The following is a 20322-nucleotide window of genomic DNA, read 5'->3' on the forward strand; positions in this document are numbered from 1 at the left end:
TTTCCACTAACAGCACGTCAGCACAAGGAAGAGACAAGCCTCTAGAGCATAAAGGGGTGAGGACAGAGATTTTTAGCAGCTGGACTCCTTCCCCAAGGAGATGATGACTGAGCTCCTGCATGTTTTAGGAGGCAGAATTCCCTGATTTAACAAGGGAGCTTTGTTACATTTGGTAAGTATCAATTAACCCATGTAAATTATTTTATACAAATGTGCATGCTATGGCTTTGTGGTAATTTTAGATTCTTTAACTATCACAAAGTCTCAGAAGAAAACCTCTTAGGAAAGCAAATGAGTAACAGAGGTAGATTTCACCTTTAAGAACAAAACAACAAAACCCCCCCCAAAGGCCTGCCTCATTTGCCATTACTGAGATTCTCCCCATGAGGAACCACTGACTTCCTGTGAAGGACTCATAGAAGGCTGAGTATGTTTGGTGTTTATGGGGCAGTGTCTCATTCAGGAACACAGATTAAAACTTTGAGTTAATTAAAAACTCATCCTCTTCACTTTGCAGATGCTAAAAAGGACATTTAAACCTTGCCTCCTGTGATAAGTTACTATTTTTCCCACCCTACCCCAAGAAATGTTTATTTAAGTAGTGCACACAGGGTTTTAAATCCCTAAGGGCCTAATAAGGAATGTGAGGTTAGTCACTTGATAAGGGTTCTACGTTTTTTCTCCAATACATCCATTTATGTGGTTACAGAGATTTGTATTTCAGTGTTACAGGGATCTAAATCATTAATCATTTAACCTCAAAGTGCTGTGAAGCAATTAGGTATCCATACTTCACGCAACTGTGAACATGAGACTAAGCTGAAGTTCATCCAAACTGAGCAGAGAGGGATTTCAATTTTAGTTTGAAAATTTTTCCTGCTTCTGAGTAATCAAGAAAGTCGGGATAGTGCAAAAAATAGCTAATCATGATGGAAATGATTTTTTTTTTTTTAATCTGCTTTAGAAAAACCCAAGAAAAATGTAAAGTTTCTCTGGGGGAAAGGCTTCAAATAGGGCTAAGATAACGATTATGTATTTCTGCATTCTCTAAGGAAGTCTTCAGAAAATAAAACCCAAACCCTACAAAGAAGTAAACACTTCCAAAAGGTCCCAATATCTCTTTCTCTTTGCTGCAATCTATTTTTATTTTGCAAATCCATTTCACTCATATTTGGCTCTGTTAATTCCAATTTATTTTGACTGTTTTTAGGTCAACACCCAGAGTGAACACACACACACACACACACACTTCCAATATTCTTGACATGTTTTATTATAAAGCACTTCAGACAAACTTTGATTCAAAACCAAAAAGTTATCATCTGTAAAAGAAAACTATTTTAAAACAGGATTCATAAAGAAAATAGACTGTTCTTAAGCATCAACTTCAGTTGGAGCTCTTCTGTAACGAAATCTAAAGACAAAACTGAGGGACCAAGAGCTACTAATGTCACATATACTGATAAAAGGGAGACTAAGATGTTACACACAAACCATGGAGCATCTTATTGTTGATAATGAAACAGGAACACTCGATAGTTAATTCTGGCCTGACAAAGCAGTCCAACATTTAAATATTCTTCAGTCCCAAAAGAGACAAACCATTAACATTTCTCATCCAATAACTAAGCCAGCCCTGGCAAAGGGTTAAAGCTACTTCAAAGCATGGAACATGATAAGCTTTTCATTTCATGTACTTCTCCTGTTGATCAGCCAGGATTTTTGCTGAGGATTTAGCATCATAGAAAAGTTCATTTATTTCTTCAATATGCTCTTTCTCAATGCTGTCTTTCCCATTAATCTTGGCAAGCAGGTTAGCTGGGGTCAGCAACTGCACAGCATACCTGTGATCAAACAGAGGCAGATGAGTAATTACAATTCAGTGCATCCCAGGGAACTGATGATACAGAGAGGTGGGACATTTGCTGGGAAACACAGCTCTACCAGCAGTATGAGAAAGTCAGCAAGCACTCCAGCACATTCATTCTTTAAAGAAGAAAAGAGGAGCATTACCACTCTCTTTTTAACAATTGTTAACAGACCATGACATTGTAAAGGAGAGGTTTGTCTGCTTTCAACAGTGAGTTTTAGACCCAGTCATGCTGAATAGAAAACTGCCCAACTTACCTCAGGGTTGTCTTGGTACCAATTTCCCCTAAGTGGTTTAGAGCTTCTTCACTGATATTAATCCCTTCTGTCTGAGCACGAAGTTTTGTGATCTGTTGGGAAGAGTGAGGTATGTGCCCAAACAATTAACATGCTAAATTACTTAATTTAGTATCTGTAAACTATCAGCTTAGAGATGAGACATGCTACAAGACAAGGTGGTGTGGAGTTACCCTGGTGTAACTTACCACTAAACCAGATTTTGTAGAATTCTAAGTCTTTGAACAGGCAAATATAATATTAAAAAAACTGTTATCACACAAGGAAGGCAAAGAAACACATCTAGACTGCTAACCCTTCATGGTAACTCTGCACACTTAGCAAATCCTATCTACTAATAAGGAGCAGAATATGAGAACTTATATAAGTAAATGGAAAATGTATGTTAGAAGTTAGTGGCAGCTGGAGGCTTCTGGATAGCTACACCAGTTACTGAATTCTGCAGTGTATCACTGATGCTGTACAGCAGAGCCCTCCAAAAAGCCCTACAGAAAGCTACACCCTTTCCTTAGCAGCTCTCAATACACTTTTTATTAAATTGACAAGAAGATAGTAAAATAAATCAAGAAGTTACTTTCTATGATTCACCTATTCCTTCAAGAAGAAAAAAAAATCACTAAGAAGAATCTAATCTTTCAAGAACAGTCTCAGGCTTGTACCAGTTTGAAGATCCTTACAAAGTTGGAGAGGAAGATATCACCAATAAGCCTGAGCATATAAAGCTGTAACAAAAGTGGCACAAGTCTCTCGGTAGTCTGTATTACCAGCTGAGTGATAAGGGGCAGACTGGATAATGATGTTGTGTTGTAGTGCAGAGATAACTCTGGAACTGCAAGCCTCATATAATACAGGTATTTTTCACTTTGGCAGCTTTGTAAACAAGATATCAAGAAGCACTCGTTTAAATTAAAGCCATAAAAATGCGCTCAGGGAGCAGAGTAAGAGAGGGGCTTGAAATGGCAGAAAGTTGGTGCTACGATATGTGCACTGAATATTGGCAATGCTGCTGCCAATTGCAATTTCAGGTTGAAGATTTTTTTACCTGTAGATCACCTAGGCATCCCCTTCCCTTCATTCAAACACTGCTACTTTGTTCTTCCTCTGCTATGAACAAGGTTTTGAATGCCACATCTTTAACAATGTTTTTTAGAATAACTTTTTATCTAGTAACCTGGTAAAACATTACCTAAGGACTAGGGCCCAAGCCATTAATCCACCACATATGCATTTACTATGGAATAGGAAAACAAGTGTTTATCATATGAAATACATTAGGAACATTAAAACATCTCAGTTATAACCTTTAATATCCAACAGGAGGCACATATGCAAAAAAGTTTGGTTACAATACCACCTGACTAGAATAAGCATAACAACGAATTTTTTCACTATTTTGGTTGCACTAAGGTTACTGTGTGTCTTTTCTCAGAGCAGCACTTCACAATGGGTTTTCTACTTTATCAACATGCCCCCAAAAAAATTTTGAACTGGTTATGAACAAACTTTCAGTAGATACACAACCAGATTCTGTGTTGATAAAGGAGTCAGTTGTGAAGGCAAAGAGTATCACACAGAGACTCAGGAGCAGAAACTTCTTCCTAACACAAAAGACAAATGAGAGCAAGAATAGAGAACTTACTTATGCCTTGTTTTTACCTCCACCCCAACTGTACTTAAAAGCCAAAGTTAAGTGTAATAGCTCCTCCTCTTCTCCCATGAGAAGCTGCCATTCAAAAGCCTTAATTTAAGGGAAGATGAGATTATCTGACTATGGGAACATGATTCCAGATGTCTGAACTCAATTTTTATCTTTAGGAAATGCTACTGTGAACACTTCCTTTCCTTCAGCCCTGGGGAGGGTGGAAATCACAGCACTTACCCAGCTCTTCTGAACATCAGCATTGAGGAAGTGTCTTACCTGCATGGTACTACAGCACTAACTACACAGAATTCACTTACACTACAGGGAAATCCAAACAGTCTTTAATACCCCCAGGTTGCATAAAAGTCACACATGAAAATTTGTTTTGTAGACTAAACCTAATTGTAATGTTAAATCACTGGGCTGCTTCTACTGCAATCTACACTACAGTGCTTCAAAGTGTCCTTTAGGTACCAAAAAAATCATCCTGAGAACAGCTCAGGACATCATCAATGAAAAGCTCCTCCAATCAAGTGAAATTAAGCTCTGCCTCTGTTCTATAAATGCATCCACATCACCTTGGCACTTTTCCAGCAGCAGGAGACCATTATCTGGCATAACACTCTCTTCCACTGACACTATCTCTTAAATAATACAAAGAATTGACATGGTAAACCCTAATGTCTTCTGCATTGTGTCACTTCCCAGCACTGAGAGGCTAATGAGGGGGGATCTTTGACACAATGCATCATAATGGCACCAAGCATTATAATCAATACACAATACACTGTGATGGCCCCACAGGAAAACTTCCAGGCGTTTGGAAGGATATCTCTGCAACACTTTCTGTGCTTACATTTCCAAACTTAACTAGGAGCATAAAAATTCTCCCCATTTCAGGAGACAGCCCCAGTAGGTTAAAGCTACAGTACAGGGCACAAAGGCAGAAAATGCAGCACATGAGGTTGTATTCCTCAATCCCTCTCATGTCAGGGAAAAGCCTGAGGTCTGGGACAGAAGATCCCACCATGTGACACTTCATCTTATACCAAGTGAAAAAGCACTACCTGCTGAAATCTGTAAGCTATGGAAAGCACATCTGTGCAAGAGATTGCTTCAGCTAACAGTTCATCCCTTCCTGCAAGTGAGGTGCAACTTTCAGCTCCACCTGTGCCTAGTAACTCTTCAGTGGCTGGGAGTCAGCAAAGTTGTGTGCACAGTTTTAACCAGCTCACTCTATTAACTCCTAGAGAAGCAGGCTTTTAACAAGCAGGAAGCTTTCTAGCACAAGTCCTGGTGACCACAGAGTCAAACATCTCTACAGTAACAGACTAGGCAGAAGCTGTGCACAACTTTGGGGACTTGTAATAGGCTCTTTAAAATCCTGTGCATACCTGCTTCATTTCTTGGGGAGTATAGAGCATGGTTCGGATAATCATGACTCGATCCAGCAGGTCCAGTGGTATTCCATGAGGAGACACAATATCCTCTGTGCCTCTAGAGGAGAAACCAAACAGAAAGAAAGCAGACACTACTGTGAGTTCAGTACATTGATTTGGGTAAAATCAGTGAAGAGTGACTACACTAGTTTACAATTGTGTGTCCACAGAGACACACAACCCCTGGGTCAGACAGGAAACTTTCTGGTCTAAGGTTCATTCCAGACAGCCCCAGGGAAACAAATACTATTGCTGGAGCTCTTAAACATGCCTCTCAAATATAGTGAGAAGTGCTTTCTTGTATTGTATCTCACAATACAGCCTTATCTAATGTTCCAAGGTATCCTCCAGCAAGGAACAAATCATTCTTACTAAGTTGTTTAGCAGTATCAGCAGAAATTATATATTCTATTATCCATTTGGAGAATATCCCCTGTTGCTGAGTAAGCCATTCTCTCCCCAGTCCCTCCAGTGAATACAGTGGTTTACATTCCATGCCTGCAATCCAGCAAACTGAGAGGTTTAGGTCTCTGTATGAAGGACAGGGGCAGGATCTAGATCCCCAAGCATTTTATTTGTTTGACATACAACACCCAACAGCAAAGCCTGCAGACACATGCACTCTTGGTTTCCCAAGACCACTGTAATTTACTGTGAAGTCGAAAGATACCCAGATTTAATTTATGAGAATTACACAGATGGCAGTAAAAACAGTGAAGTGCTGGTATTTAGGTAGCTGCAGCTCTGGCCATGGTTCTCCAGTATTAGATATCGATATTATATGGAAAATTTCCTTTCTTAAATCACAGCTTTTTCATAACAAGATCTGCAGTGAATCCATGCTGACAGATCTCTACTTCCTTTACTTTTACAAGGCAGCTTTTTTATATCTTTGCAAAGAGAGTGCAGTAGTCCATCTTAAACATTTTTGAAGGGCTTATCATTCTCACTTCTAAGCAATGCAAACAGAGAAAGATTAATACCAGATGAGCCACTATGAGGGAAAGGAAAAGCTGGTTATACAGCTGAATTAAATCAATTCAAAGAGCAGCAATCATTGCTAATGACAGCTTGTTTAGACATAATTAGACCTAGACCACAAACTAGTAGTAGAACTTGCAGAAGACTCTGAAAGAGGAAAGAACTTCTACTGAACATGCAAAGAATGCATTTCGTGGGTGCAAAATATCAAAGTGAGGTGGAAGTGAAAAACAAGTTGGTTGAAAAGATTGATCACGAAAAGCCAGACCAACATAGCAGGAAAAGGAGAAGCTGAACTGTGACACACTTTACCAGTATGAACAAGAAGCTGAAGTCTGATGGAATTAGGATAGCAAGCAGCAAAATAATGCAAAAGCAGGAAACAATGGTATTAGAGGTTTGTAGCTCTGGTGCTTTTGATGTCCCTAATGTGCAGGTAACAGATGTACTGATGTATACAATGAGAACAGTAACTGTCACAGATCACCCAGGAGTGAAACAATTCAGAGACTGTTAGAGGAGGAGAGATGTGTTAGAGGAAAGAAGGACTTCCAGTCAGCCTGGTGTTAAGTGCTTGTCCCATCATGAAGCTCATGAGCAATTCTCAAGCATCAATGCAGCTTGCAACTCATGCAGAGGGTTATCACAGGTGTCACTGTCAGAGACAAAAGCCTTCCAAGATTTTAACTCTACTGTTACAGCTAATTCCAAGGTTTTTGGAACAATGCAATCTGGCAAATTCAAGTTTAGACATCATACCTGATAATGCAGTTTCCTCGGTTGGAAGCAAAGATGACAATGGGGGAAATAGAAGATTCCAGTGCTCGGTGCAGGTATGTGAAACACTCAATATCCAGCATGTGAACCTCATCCACAAAGAGCACACCTGGCACGAGCTCTGCAATGCCTTGATCGATGTATTTGTTCACCACCTTATTTATCTCTCCTCGAAGTTTGTCTGAGAACAAAAAGAAACTGTTGGTTGTTCTGCTAGTGAACTACAGGTCAGAGGGTAAGGCTCGAAGCAAGGAAAATTCTCCTTGAACTTTTCCATGGTTTGGTATCTTATTGCCACAAGGAAAATACCTGTGACTCTAAAATTTTCTGACATTTCATCCTGTGTCGGAGAGATATCTGTGCAACAAAGTATTTCTACCTGCAATACTCACATGTGAAAAATTGATTGTTGTAGGTTTGTGGAGTTTGGTAGGGGGTAGAGAAGTCAAGTCAAACCGCATTTTAAACACAAAACTTACTGAAGTTTCCAAGCATGGCTGAAAAGAACATCACTGATGTTCTGTAAACCTACTGCTCTCAAAGCTATGCCAGATGTTATATCAATATAACTGGTGTTAGAATAAGCAAAGCAACCTCTGGAACAGACAAAATACTTCAAAAGATGACCATTCAGTTAGGTATTCAAACAGATTCTGATTTAAATTTAGATAGTAACTTAGAGAAACATCATTTCTTTCAAAGCAAAAAGGAGAGCAGATCTGTCTGCAGATACTGTTTTCTCCAAAGACTTGCAGGTGGGAAGAGCAGCACTGCATGTGGAGTTTCATGTCCTTAGACTCTTGTTATAGAGGAGCCATTATTCTTCTCCACCAAAATTCAGTATGATTGCTACATCACTTTCTAGAATTTGTTTATTACTGCTGTATTCAGTTTGGCTCTTTGTTGAAAGCCTGAACCTCACACTGTGGCAGGAATGTTGTAGGATAGGCACTGGCATTCTGACCTCTCCCCAGGAAGATGGGTGCAGAGCTCTGGATACATTTTACCACTACATGCATGAACCAGTAACTTGTACTGTCTCCAGCCCTTGCAATTCTAGCAACTGTATCACTGCTTCTGGAAAACTGAGTATGTATGAATATCTATTATGTAGGCATTCATTTAATTATACTAACTCTATTTTTAATCTTTTTCTAACTGGAAAACACCTGAATTATATAATCTCAAAATGCCATACAGGTTTCATACCAGTAATTTCAGTTTTCTTAGGTTTCATCAACTGTCCCATCATAGAAAGGATGTCTTGTCCTCCCTAGGAAAAGAAAGTGACAGATCAGCTTTGAGGTCATGTAGTAAGCACACACCTTGGGAATTTTATAGATCAGGGACTGGTTAAAGAAGTTGTTTCTTAGAGTTAACTCAATACTTTATAGCAGAAATGTTTGATAATCTGTCAAAGTTTAGGTCACCTCACCACAGGAGTAGTCTAAACATAACCACCTAGCTACCTCCCCTCATCCTTGCTCATTTGGAGAGCATAAAAAATCAAAATGAAATATCCTCTCTTGAAAAAACTGTCACAGAGGAACTCTTAATGAATGAAATAGTTAGGGAACACAGAGACTTGGATTGCCTGCATATAAAGTAGGTGTTCAGCCTGTCAAGAGAGGAAGAATTATTCTAAATTTTATATAACTTTTTAATACCATCATTTTTATCCTTTTTTTTTTTTTTTTTAATAAAGAGGCTTATTTTGAAATTGACTAAGTTAAAGAATTGTATTGTTTTACTGTAGGGATTCCAGCCTTTACACTTGTTAGTGACTTCTGCTTTTGACACAGATGGAATTCCCTCAAGAGTGGATTTATGTGAAGACACGGCAAGGAGTAATTCTTCTGTTTTCTGGGGGTTTTTGCTGCAATACATGCAGAGCTCTACTGAAATTCACAAAGAAGTTTAACAGGTGGCTATAAAACATGTCTGAAATAAGTAAGAATATCAACAGAATTCACAGCAGTCAAAAATACTTAGGACACCTTTTATCACAGTTCTTGCAGTTTCCATTTCATGGTTATAAAACCATAAACACAGAGCAGAATATATTAATCTGCATTCAGAACTTCCATTAAATGAAATTATGCAGGTCTGGCTGCTGCTACCTCACACCTGGAGGCAGCTTTCCTTCTGGAAAGAAAGCAATAATCTCTTTTTCTGGTCAGAGGCAACAGCCCACAATACTCTTTTTCTGCAAGTGATGGGGCACAGCGGTGGAGGGAAAGAGAGCAGGGTCTAGATTTTACATTAACTGTGAAGGTGGTGGATCCCAAATACCTGTGTGAAAGCTGTTTTACAACTCCCAGACTGTTCTCTGTAGTGCTAGGAGTGTTATGCTGACCAGTATTCATGACCAGGTGCATGAATTCTAGAAGGAACTGCTTTAACCTCTTTAACCTCCATGGCAGGGCCCTGAGGCAGCCAGCTGCAGCACGACCTCCCTGAGGAGAGCCAGACTGACCTTCCAGGTGTAACACCTACTGCTTTTCCTGCAGTGGAATCTTTGAGGGTGAGTTAGCTCAACTTCCTACATCTCAATTATTCTGGTAACATCACATCTATCTCAAATAATTTTTCTGTAAAGACTTCATCTGTGAAGTCTGATACCTGAGGTCGAGCATTGGCCACATCCAAGTCATGCAGGGTGACATCCTGAATAATTTCCTTTTTCTTGTGCACATCACCTTTTGGCAAGGGAACATACTCTTCAGCTTCAAGGTCAAATTCTGTAGCATAGATATCACACCTGCCTTGCCTCTGAGTAACAAAAAAGAGAAACCCAGGTATAGAATTAATTTCAGTGCCAAAACCTTGAGTGACATGAATGTGATAACATGGTTAGTTCACAATTCCAGTTCTGACAAGCTTCAGCTGACAATTCAGACATCCCACTCCCTGCTTAGCAACAGGCATACCCTATCTGCTGATCAAAGCTCAAAAACTCTGTTGAGAAACACCTGATATTTTCAGTGGCAATAATATTCTACTCCTCTCTCCCCTTCTTTTACTGTAGGCAATTCTTGCTAAAGGACAAATCCAGCAGATTAACCAGAGATTGGGAAAACCTTCTTTGTAGGTGGGTGATTTATTATGATAGAAAATATTATGCTCATCCATTAAACAGCAAGTATCACTATACACTTTCTAAATCAGATATGAAAAGAATGCTAACTAATGCAGTATTCCTTTCTACATGTATATATCTTGTGGAGAAAATATCAGAGTGATAAAAGAAAGATTAAATACGCTGCACATGTCAGCCTGAAAATGACTTAAATTGTTTGGTTCTTCCTCTCTTCCCTTAGAAATGCCTGGATCTTACAGAAAACTCATCCAGACAGCATCAGTGATAGCTTCCTTGCCAGATGACCTTAATTGTGAGCCAGATCGCCGCATCCTTTGGGTGCAAAAGAGACTTTTCTCTCCCGATAAGGAAAGCACTGGGCTCTTTTTAAAAATTTCCATGTAACCACATCATGTCAGTTAAGGTTAATAAATCAGAGAGTCTTCTGACAAAGGCAGAGAAAGGTGTGCAAAAAACATACATCTGCATAAAAGTACTGAATTTTTCTTTTACCTTGACAGCTCCACTGTTTGCTTCAATATAAATAACGTCACCAGTTTCCACTCGCTCCTTCTGCAAGCTCTCAAAAATGCTCGGGTCCAGCTGGAGACAAACAAACAGCACAGTTGATCAAAGCAGCTCCATATTGTTATGGTAATCAAGGTAAAGAAACTCAGTTTGAAACTCACTCCCATCAGATAAAATTAAACTGCAACTCACCCTGACAAAACCTCTAGGATTTTATAAAGCTGTAATGTTTGAAGTAGGGATAGCAAATAAATATGGAAGATGCACAGAATTTACTGTCTTACAAAAAAAAATCTGCTATCCAAAAGAAGTGACAGTGCCAGAAACATAATGGTACCAGCTACAAAACATACCTCTGAGCAATGTGACAATGTATTTATACCTAAGAAACAGTAGTTCTCTAGCTTTTTAGGAAAACTTTTATAAAAAAATCTGGCTATAGCATTGAATATATGAATCAATGATTTCTTGAGTCCTTATCCTCTGTGGAGCTCTGTGAGGGAGAGTGGGTGTGGAATATATTAGATGCCTTTGTTTCTCCTGGTACATGTTTATTCACTTTTGCTCTTCATTTCCTTGTTTTCAGAGTGAACAAATGAAAGATGATACTTAACAACAGAGACAGCTTTTAGTTCTCTCCAAGTCTGACAGCGAAATTGAATGGAGACAAGAAAACAAAAGGAAAGTGGGCCTGAGCTGGCAACACACCAGCTCAATTTCCAGTTCTCTATCAAATATTCACTAGAGCATGACACCCCATGTAGAAAGAAAAGATGTGACAGAAAGAACAATTTCTGTTTAAACAGGCAATATTTCCCAAGCCATCCTCAAAAATTTGGTTCCTGACAATCACGAAAACAAAACCAAACAAGGCCTTTCTCGTATGTTTATTACCATAGATATTCATTTACAGCCAGGGTCAGAGTTTATCACAGACTGAGACAGAACAAAGCTCAGATTGCCAACTCAGCCCATTTTTTGTGGTACTTGTCATTTACAAAATTGCATCAAGATCTCTTCCTATTAAAACTCACTTTTAACTCCTTGAAGACATACAGGTGAGTGCTGACAAACAGAGAAATAGCAGCTGCTAACCAAGTGATGATGGGTTTATCTCCTATTTCAATTAGTAGGATAAAAGACCAATATCTAAATATTCTACATAAAGCAGATAAACAGTCAAGATAAAGTTGTCTAGCCAAAGAAAGCAGCCTCCTGGCAGCCCCACTTGTCAGAGTGGATCCAGAGCTTGAAATAGAAATAAGAAGTGCTAAAAATAGAAGCTGCAAACCCAAAATATTTCAGGAAATCTCTGAGACTCTACCACACATACCTTCAACTGTTTGGTTCCCTTTGCAGTTTTGAGTCCTATAATTACATGGCTGATGGTTTTGCCATATCCCCCCATAGGATTCTCAGTCTCACAGGGAGTTAGTTCTGTCACTTCTCCTTCATAAACTTCCTTGGTCTCTTTAATCCTCAACCCTGCAAGAAATTGTTTTAAATAGCTTCAGTATACACTTATGAGTCTGCTGCTTTATTGTCAACAAAATGTAATATATAGTTAGGGTGCCTTATATTTCATGGTGATGTTTTACTTTTAAAGACAGAAAGATGAATTATTGTTCTCTTCTTCAATATTAAGTGAGAATATCCATCCTGTGCATCAGAATGAAAGCTCAGCCCAAGTTCTGACCTGCTAAGAAGTTTATTAAACTTTTAGAAATTACTTTCTTCTATTCCTTATTATTAGTTCTTGAAGCAAATGTTAGAATCCTCTGTCTCTTTTCCCTCCCACAAAGAGGAAATTTGCTTGATTTGCTCCCTATGCTAAAGCCAAAAACACAGATCACCTTCTGAAACTAGTGACATTAATATGAGATTTACACAATTTTTGGACCATCAAAAAAGCCCTGCAAAGTTAACAAAAATACAGAAGAAAAAAAGTAACTTCATAAAAAACTTTATATTTTAGCAACTGAGTTAAAAATATAACATAAATTGATTAAACAGGTATTGTGCTAGAACATCATAAAATTACTAAAGGGTTTATGTATAATTTCAAATATTTTTCCAGTTAATAGCAAAAGGTGACCTAGATAAAATTTAGCAGAAACTGCTAAAACACAAATTTAAAACTATTTCAAAATAGCTGAAAATTACATCCTCGCTTTGTTATTTTTCATACATCCAAGCAATCATCAGAATATCAGGCTATCTTCTGTTCTAGTCACAATTACTGTAATTAACTAGCTTGTTTTAAATTGATAAATAATATAGAGCTGAAGACATTCATAGGCAGACTGTTTCAAAGCAAACCCACTATCATCACTGCCACCACTACAATTATGTATGTTCTAACTACACAGAAGTTCAAAGAATCCACATCTGAAGAAACTCCATGAAGTATTTTATGAGACACACATGCCATACCAAAAATAATGAATGAATGAATGAATGAATCTGTAACAAGATATAAGGAAGTCATCTTGCCCAGTCTGAGGGTATTGTGACTTTATAAACCTTTGCTTGTTCTGTAACTTTTCATTTTGCTTTGAAACAGATCAGACACTTCACCAGTAATTTTGAGCTGCTGATAGAGGCTATAAAGAACTGACAAATACGAGTCTGTCTCCCTCTACTGGGCCCAAATTCAGACCAGGATCTGAAATGTGAGAAACAGCCTAACTGTGAATAACATGACAAATTCTTGGTAAGAAATGTTTGCTTTCTCTTACTTAAGATGAGATAAAAAAATGTGTATAAAGTTTATTTCAGTAATTTTAAAAATGTTCTTCAGGTATGCCAAAACACCAGACAGAAATGAAAGAACCTCTTGAGTTTAAAAACTGACCTAGACAAGGCTCCACCACACAGGCTCATAAGCAACGAGTGTGAAGCAATGTGGGAATCTGTACCTGAAACTGCTATTGCCACAAACTAGACCAGGTTTGCTTGTCCTCTTTGTTTTGCTTTAAACCGCCAGCACAAGCTCTACCCTGCTCTGAAAATGTGGCCGCCTGTTTGTGTTTGGGGTATGACTTGTATGCTGCTGAAGCATCTTCCAGTTCATTTCACCTGGAAAGAATCCAGTTCATGTGCTCATTCTGTTCCACAGCACAAGTCAAAGCCAGGTCAGCAAGGGCAAACCCAGGGATTTGCTTCAGAAGCCTTCCTCTAATCCAGACTAATGTGCTCTTAGAGAGGCATCTGTAGAAAATATTTACAGATGAACGTGATCTGAACAAAGGTAATTGATGCTTTGAACTTGCTGCTGATTGTCCTTTGATTTCAAATGAACATGTATATGTCAACTACAAACTTCATTCTCAGAAGAGCTCTCAGAGAGATCTCCTACTTCCAAATCAGACACAAATCCAAGGCAGCTGTTTCAAGCTTTGGTACAACAGCACTCCATGGAGCTGAACAGGGCTTGCTCAACTCATTGGCAGGTACAGTTTGGCAACACAAGGAACAATTATAGCACTGAAGTGGCTAATGCAGCAGTTATTTTTTACTGCAACTGAGCTCTTAACATTAGCTGTTATCACCATCCTCACCAGCTGCTAATGAGCTCTATACTGGATTAATCTCTCCCAGGTTAAATTTCTTTTAACCCATACAACAATTTGATCTCCTCATTTCTCACTCTGTCCTTTTAGGTGTCTTACATATTATAACCTCTTTAATGCATCCCAAACACTACTTGGCCATGAGACTATGTCAAGTCTGTAATTAAAAGACTCTCAACAATAAAAAATCTGTAAACTCAGAGTAACTCCTACTTTCTTATAAAGTGATCCAAACCAGTCAGACTGTACTTTCCAAGAAAAAAACCCAACCATTAAGTAAAAAATTTGATGTTAAAATCTCTGATAATTTTTAAAAATTTAGGTGGCTAAACCCCTTGAAAGCAAAATGCATGATAGGAACAATGACGATGTACACAAAACCTGCTACCAAGGAGATATACAAACAAAATTCAATACAACCTAAATGAATACTTTCAAGTAGTGATAGACGTGTGAGCTGAAGCTTCCCTTGCACCCAGACCCAACTACATTGTACAGAATATCTTTTTTAAAATGCACCCTTGTAAAATATTTCTTTACCAATCAGGGAAGCTAAAACCTACCTGAGATTAAAACCCAACTGGAAAGTATTTAGTTATAAGAAATGGTGGTTACTAATTCTTTAAAATAATTTAGAGAAATTTTTTTACACCCATAAAAATATTCAATAAAGGCTGTGTTAGGAAAATGTGACATGGAATTCAACAGAAAGGAATAAAAGAAGTTCCATCTTTCATTAACACTAATATTTGTTTAGAAGTGTCTCTCTATTGACATTCAGGGAATGCAGGGAACTAACAATGCAGCCGGCTGTTAAATCTCTGCTATCTCTAGAACTGACAACATGCATGGCATAAGTTCCACCTGCTGGTTCAGGTTTCTGAACCTCTGACAGGGAACTTCATCACTTCAAGGAAATTTTGCAGACTACTGAGGCTTCCCTCCCCCAGGCCCTGCCAGTTTCATGGTAACCAGAAGACCAGAGACTACTGAAAGTTGCTTTCTTATAAAAGTCAGTGGAATACTTTTGTTTCACTGAAGAACTGAGAGACTTCTTCACCCTGCTGCTGCCAGATGAAGCCCAAGAGGAAACATGGCACTGAAATAGGAAAATTACTGTTAATATGTTCAGGACTAAAATCAACTGGGGTCTCTTTAGCCAGTCCTCACACAAACAAGGGCCACTTCTATCTGCATTTATCAGCTGTCAGCAGCAGCTGTGTAGAGAGATTTTAGACAGTCACTGAGGTTGTGTTGCAAATTAAACCAATTTACATCAAACTTGTAAATGTACCATAGAATTGAGGAAGACATTAAGTTACAGTGTTTATTTAGTTGGCATGGAACTTTCTCTGTGCTCACTGGAACAGTAAGTCAGGCTAACGCTGCTGTTTGGGAGCCCCTGATTAAGTCTGTTTATTTAGTAGGGTGAAATCACTAGAACAAAAAACAGGAGGAGCATTTTTCTGTCTATAAGTATTTCTGCCAATGTAAGAAACTAAAAATTGTTTTTTCTTTCAGCTTTATTCAGTCACAGGCAAAATGGAGAGGTGAATATGGCAGATGAGAGAAGAATTTGATGAAGTATAAACCAAAATACAATAATTAAATTACTGTTTGTAAACAGAAAACCTGACTCCACTACGTGTGAAAGAGATTCACTAAATTAGAATCAGTAATGAAGAAAATAAGTATACAAAAATCTGAAAACGGCTTGACCACTGAGAAGTTTTTCCTTTTTACATGACTGGGAAAAAGCAAAGTATCATGCCAACACTTCATTCTTCTTTTCCTGAAACTTACCAATTGCACGTCGGAAGTTTTCCATTAGAACTTCTGTTTTCTTGATCTCAGTGGAATAGACCTCACTTCCAACCATAGGACAAAAAGGAACTTTGCTTCCCAGTTCCTGAGCAATAGCTAAAGCCAAAGCAGTCTTTAAAAGAAAAAAAAATACAAAACCCACACATTAATTTTGAAGAGAATTAAGAAACTATTCTTTTTGCACAAAGTTAACTTTCCTCATTATATCACCTTCTATACATCACCTACCAATTTAAGACTATTCTGTCTGACATATATTTCTCACATATAACAACCCTCCTCCAACACAGGCGACCCTGGCCAAAGACTTTTAAAAAACCCTGAAGACATGATACTGGCTATTTGAATTTGACACCCCACACAGATGTAAAAAGCCTAATAGCATGGGGAAAAAAAGTAAACCAAGCAAAAACTATTCTGGCTTTTAACAAAAAAGTAACTTCTACAACGTTTTCAGAGCCCTCGTTACTGATGTGTTTAGTAACCTACAAGAGGTGGTTTCACATTAAAGATGTTGAACACACCACTGGATACTGCCAGTGTCGATGACATCGCAAAAGCAAAAATATCAAGTAGAAAACTACATCAATACATTGATTGAAAAAAAAAATCTGGTATATGAAAACACTTTGTAACCATTACCCTAAAATGGTTTTGATAAACTAAAACAGATTTGGAAATATTTTATTTTGTAACAAAATAGAAAAATAATACCTTGCCAGTTCCAGGGGGTCCTGCCAACAGCACTGCTCTGCCAGCCATTTTTTTGCTTTTGATTAGCTCCACTATAACCCCACATGCCTACAAATTAAAACGTATTTATACCATTAACAAAAGTATTGCTATAGTATCTTCTATAGTATCTTCTGTTCCAACATTACTTAAAGTATTTAGAAATAAGAGGTTTTACAAAAAGTAAAGATTTCAATGTCATGCACACAAAAATAAAGAAAAGGTCAGGAAAACGTACTTTCTACAATCATTTTATCTGACACAGCCATTAAAAACCACAGAAAACGGAACTCAATCTGTGAGCCCCGACTCCTTTTCCCTCTCGCCGTCCCACGCACAGAGAGAGGTTTGAAAGTAAAGACAGAAATTCATCTTCGCTGCCTGAGCCGCAGATCCTCTACAGAGCTCCTTTCAGGGCCAGGCTGGGTGAGGTTCTGAGCAACCCGGTCCGGGGGGAGGTGTCCCTGCCCACGGCAGCGGGGCTGGAACGAGACATCATCTTTAAGGTCCCTTCCAAACCAAACCAATCTGCGATTCTGTGATGGTTTTATCCGGCCACCGCACAGAAGCGGATGCTGCAATCCCCATCTGCATCAAACCTGCTGACTTTTGCTCGGTTCCGTTGCCTGCAGCACCCCGATTTCTACGCCGACAGCCGGGAGACCGTCACCGTCCCTGCGCGAAGCAGCAGAGCGAGTACAGCCCCGGCCGCCCCCATCGCGCCTCACACCGCAGCAGCCGCACGGAGGAACCCAGGCACGACTCTCACTCGCCGTCGGGCTCTTGTCAGCCGCCCCGGCCCGGCCCGGCGCTCACCTCCCGCGCATTCTCCTGCCCCACGAGCCCGGCCCCCGCCGGCTTGGCGGCGCCGCTCTCGTCCAGCCCCAGCCCCTTGACATGGCTGTGGGCGGCGATGCGCTGGGTCTTCGAGGTGCTCTTCACCTCCTCGATCTTCATGGCGGGGCAGGGCAGCGGCAGCGGCAGCTCCGGCCCGGCCGCCCCGCGCTCCTCGCACGCGGCCCGCGCGTTACCGGGGCTCCCAGCGCGCGCCCCGCCTCCGGCCCGCCATTGGCCCCCGCCATTGGCCCCCGCCACGGCGCTCCCGGCGCTCATTGGGCGCGGAGCCCGCCCGTCAGCAGCGGGGGCTCGGGGTTTTAGGGTCCGCCCGCCCGTTTCCGCGTGCGGCGCGCACGGGCGGTCCGGGCGGGCGCGGGCGCTGCGGAGGAGTAGGGCCGGGGAGGAGCGAGGTGGCGGAGCGGCTGTCCCTGGAGTCGCTCAGGGAAACGCTGGACGTGGCACTCGGTGCCAGGGTCTGGTTCGGAAGGTGGTGACCCGTCATGGGCTGGACTCTGATCTCGGAGGTCTCTTCCAGCCTAAGTGGTTCTGCGAGTCTCTGAATCGGCAAGGGCAGTTTGGGGAGAGGCGAGCGGAGCCCTCCCGGAGGGGGAACCAGCTCGTTCTTGCTCGCGGGTTTCAGGCCCTGCCGCACCATAAGCACTTTCTTTCTTTCTTTTTACAATCCGATTTGGCGCTGGAGCCAGCGTTTGTCCTGCTGCCGGGGCTGGGGGAGCGCTCGGTGGCCCTGGCTCGGTGTCTTGTCGCTTGCCCGCCCACAGCCGCTGGCAGTGCGCCAGGAGCCCTGAGCCTTATCAAAACCTCGGCTGGCTTTAGCTCACAAAAATAAGCTGAGGTTTTCCAAGGGTGTTTTCTAAAACTTTGTCAAAGATTCACAGAATTGTTAAGGTTGGAAGGGACCACTGGAGACCACCTAGTCGAACTCCCCTGCCAAGGAAAGTGGGGGTGGTCTCTTACCTGCTGGGTGTCGCTCATCAGGTTCTATTCTATTATCAGTGAATAATTCTATTCTGCGTCTTGAAAACCTTCCTGAAAGCATTTGAGGCTGTGACGTGCTGCACTTACAGCACGTATTCCTTATGAGCAATTGGAATGGGTAAAAACACTCCGGCTTCCCAGCAGGTCGTTTCATGGCCTCGCAGAAACATCCGTGTTCACGAGGTCTGTGATGCTGCAGCTTGCAGGCTGCTACGGCTCCTGACTGGGCTTTGGTGGTAATTCTGCTGCACCTCCTATGAGGGGTTTAAAAGCTCAATATGGAGATCACTCACAGTGAAACTTTAGATGGGATCTGGCAGCCCGCAGTTCCAGTGAGCTCTCTTTGTAGATGTTGTGATCTCTCCCACTAGAAAAGACAGGGGACTCTTCCCATAGATATATCGAGTTTTCTGTGACTATAAAGCCATGTCTGTTTTGCTGTGTTTAAAGCCAGTGGATTAATGTGGTATGAGGCAGGACTGATGTCTGGCAAAAGCAGTCCTGTGACAGCACAAACTCCGAGAGCAGCTTTAGGGAAGATGGGTTACGGTTCAATTTGCAAGAGCCCAGTGAACCATATGCATGCTATTCATTCCCTCCTTGTTCAAGCGCTTCCATTAGGTTTGTTATGAATGTAATTTGGCAAAGAAAAGACTTTGCTTATTGTTGCTTGCTTTTTTCTGTTAATTGTTCTGTCAGCTTATATTTACATACTCTAGTTTAAATTTGTAATTACAATATAATTGCACACATGTGTGGTTCAGCACCTTTGTGAGGGTATCCTGCTATACAACTGTTCAGCTAAGAATTTTTGGCTAACAAATATGAGCTATTCTTTAAATAATTAGAAAAGTGTGTATGTCATTAGACTCTCTACATCCTCTCAGGGTCATATTAGTTGCAGAATACAAACACCTAATGGTAGTGAGCTGCAGACTTTTTCCTTTCTAAAAGTGCAAATATACAACTTTGATTTCTCCAGTGCATTAAACTGCCGCAAGTGCTGTGGGTAAGTCTGGTCAGAGTTCAAGTTTCTGCCACTTCTGGAAGGATAATTAGCAAGTCTGGTAAGAGCTCTGAAGGCAGCGGTGTTGCTATCAAGGGGTTCAGGCTAGGTATGACCCTCCTTCTCAAAAGGGTGAAATAATAATTTGTTAACTTAGACTGAAACTTATCCATATGGTCCATGTTATCTTGTTTGATGTTGCAACAAGACCTGTTTTTGAGATTATGGCATTTCAAAGTCTATTTAATAATATTTGCTTATTTATTTTTGGTGAAATTCAATATACAGGAATGCAGATGGTAGGAATAGAGAATTGCTGTTAATCTTCACTGTAACTTGGAGGAAGGATAGAAATATTCTATGTCTATAAATATCAGATATGCTACATAAGATTCTTTAACTTTGGAAATATTAATTAGGGATTTTTTTCCTGCTTAAAGTGGATAAGAAACAGAGTGTTAATTGTTTGTCTACAGCAATGTCTCAAACTCAGAATTTAGAGCCTAAAACTTCTGTCTGTTAGTGACTATTGCTGTTCAGTAAATAAACTCTGCTGCCACAATGAAGGTACAATTTTAATATTGACCTGCAGAAAATGTGATTAAAACTATTTGGGTTTGTGTTTATAGTAGAAGAAGAAATCTCAATAGAAATAAAAGTAAAAAATAGTTTGCTGTATAAATGTAAGGCTGGCTTCTCCCTCTTATTTGCTCACAGGTATTACTTAACTGTGCCAGGTTTGG

General features: G+C 40.2%; 1 protein-coding gene across 1 annotated transcript; it reads right to left on the reverse strand.

The window, feature by feature from the left end:
• Positions 1–1255: 1255 nt before the first annotated feature.
• On the reverse strand, positions 1256–17781 carry RUVBL1 (RuvB like AAA ATPase 1). The gene is made up of 11 exons (XM_053989684.1): positions 17557–17781; positions 16723–16809; positions 15988–16120; positions 11946–12097; positions 10598–10687; positions 9628–9777; positions 8215–8278; positions 6988–7186; positions 5203–5305; positions 2128–2219; positions 1256–1844 (listed from the first exon to the last, which is right to left on the reverse strand). Exons 1-11 carry the CDS (start codon positions 17695–17697, stop codon positions 1685–1687), a joined length of 1371 nt encoding a protein of 456 aa, XP_053845659.1. The 5' UTR covers positions 17698–17781; the 3' UTR covers positions 1256–1684.
• Positions 17782–20322: the final 2541 nt, after the last annotated feature.

This window comes from Vidua macroura, chromosome 13, assembly GCF_024509145.1.
Source record: "Vidua macroura isolate BioBank_ID:100142 chromosome 13, ASM2450914v1, whole genome shotgun sequence".
NCBI lineage: Eukaryota > Metazoa > Chordata > Aves > Passeriformes > Viduidae > Vidua > Vidua macroura.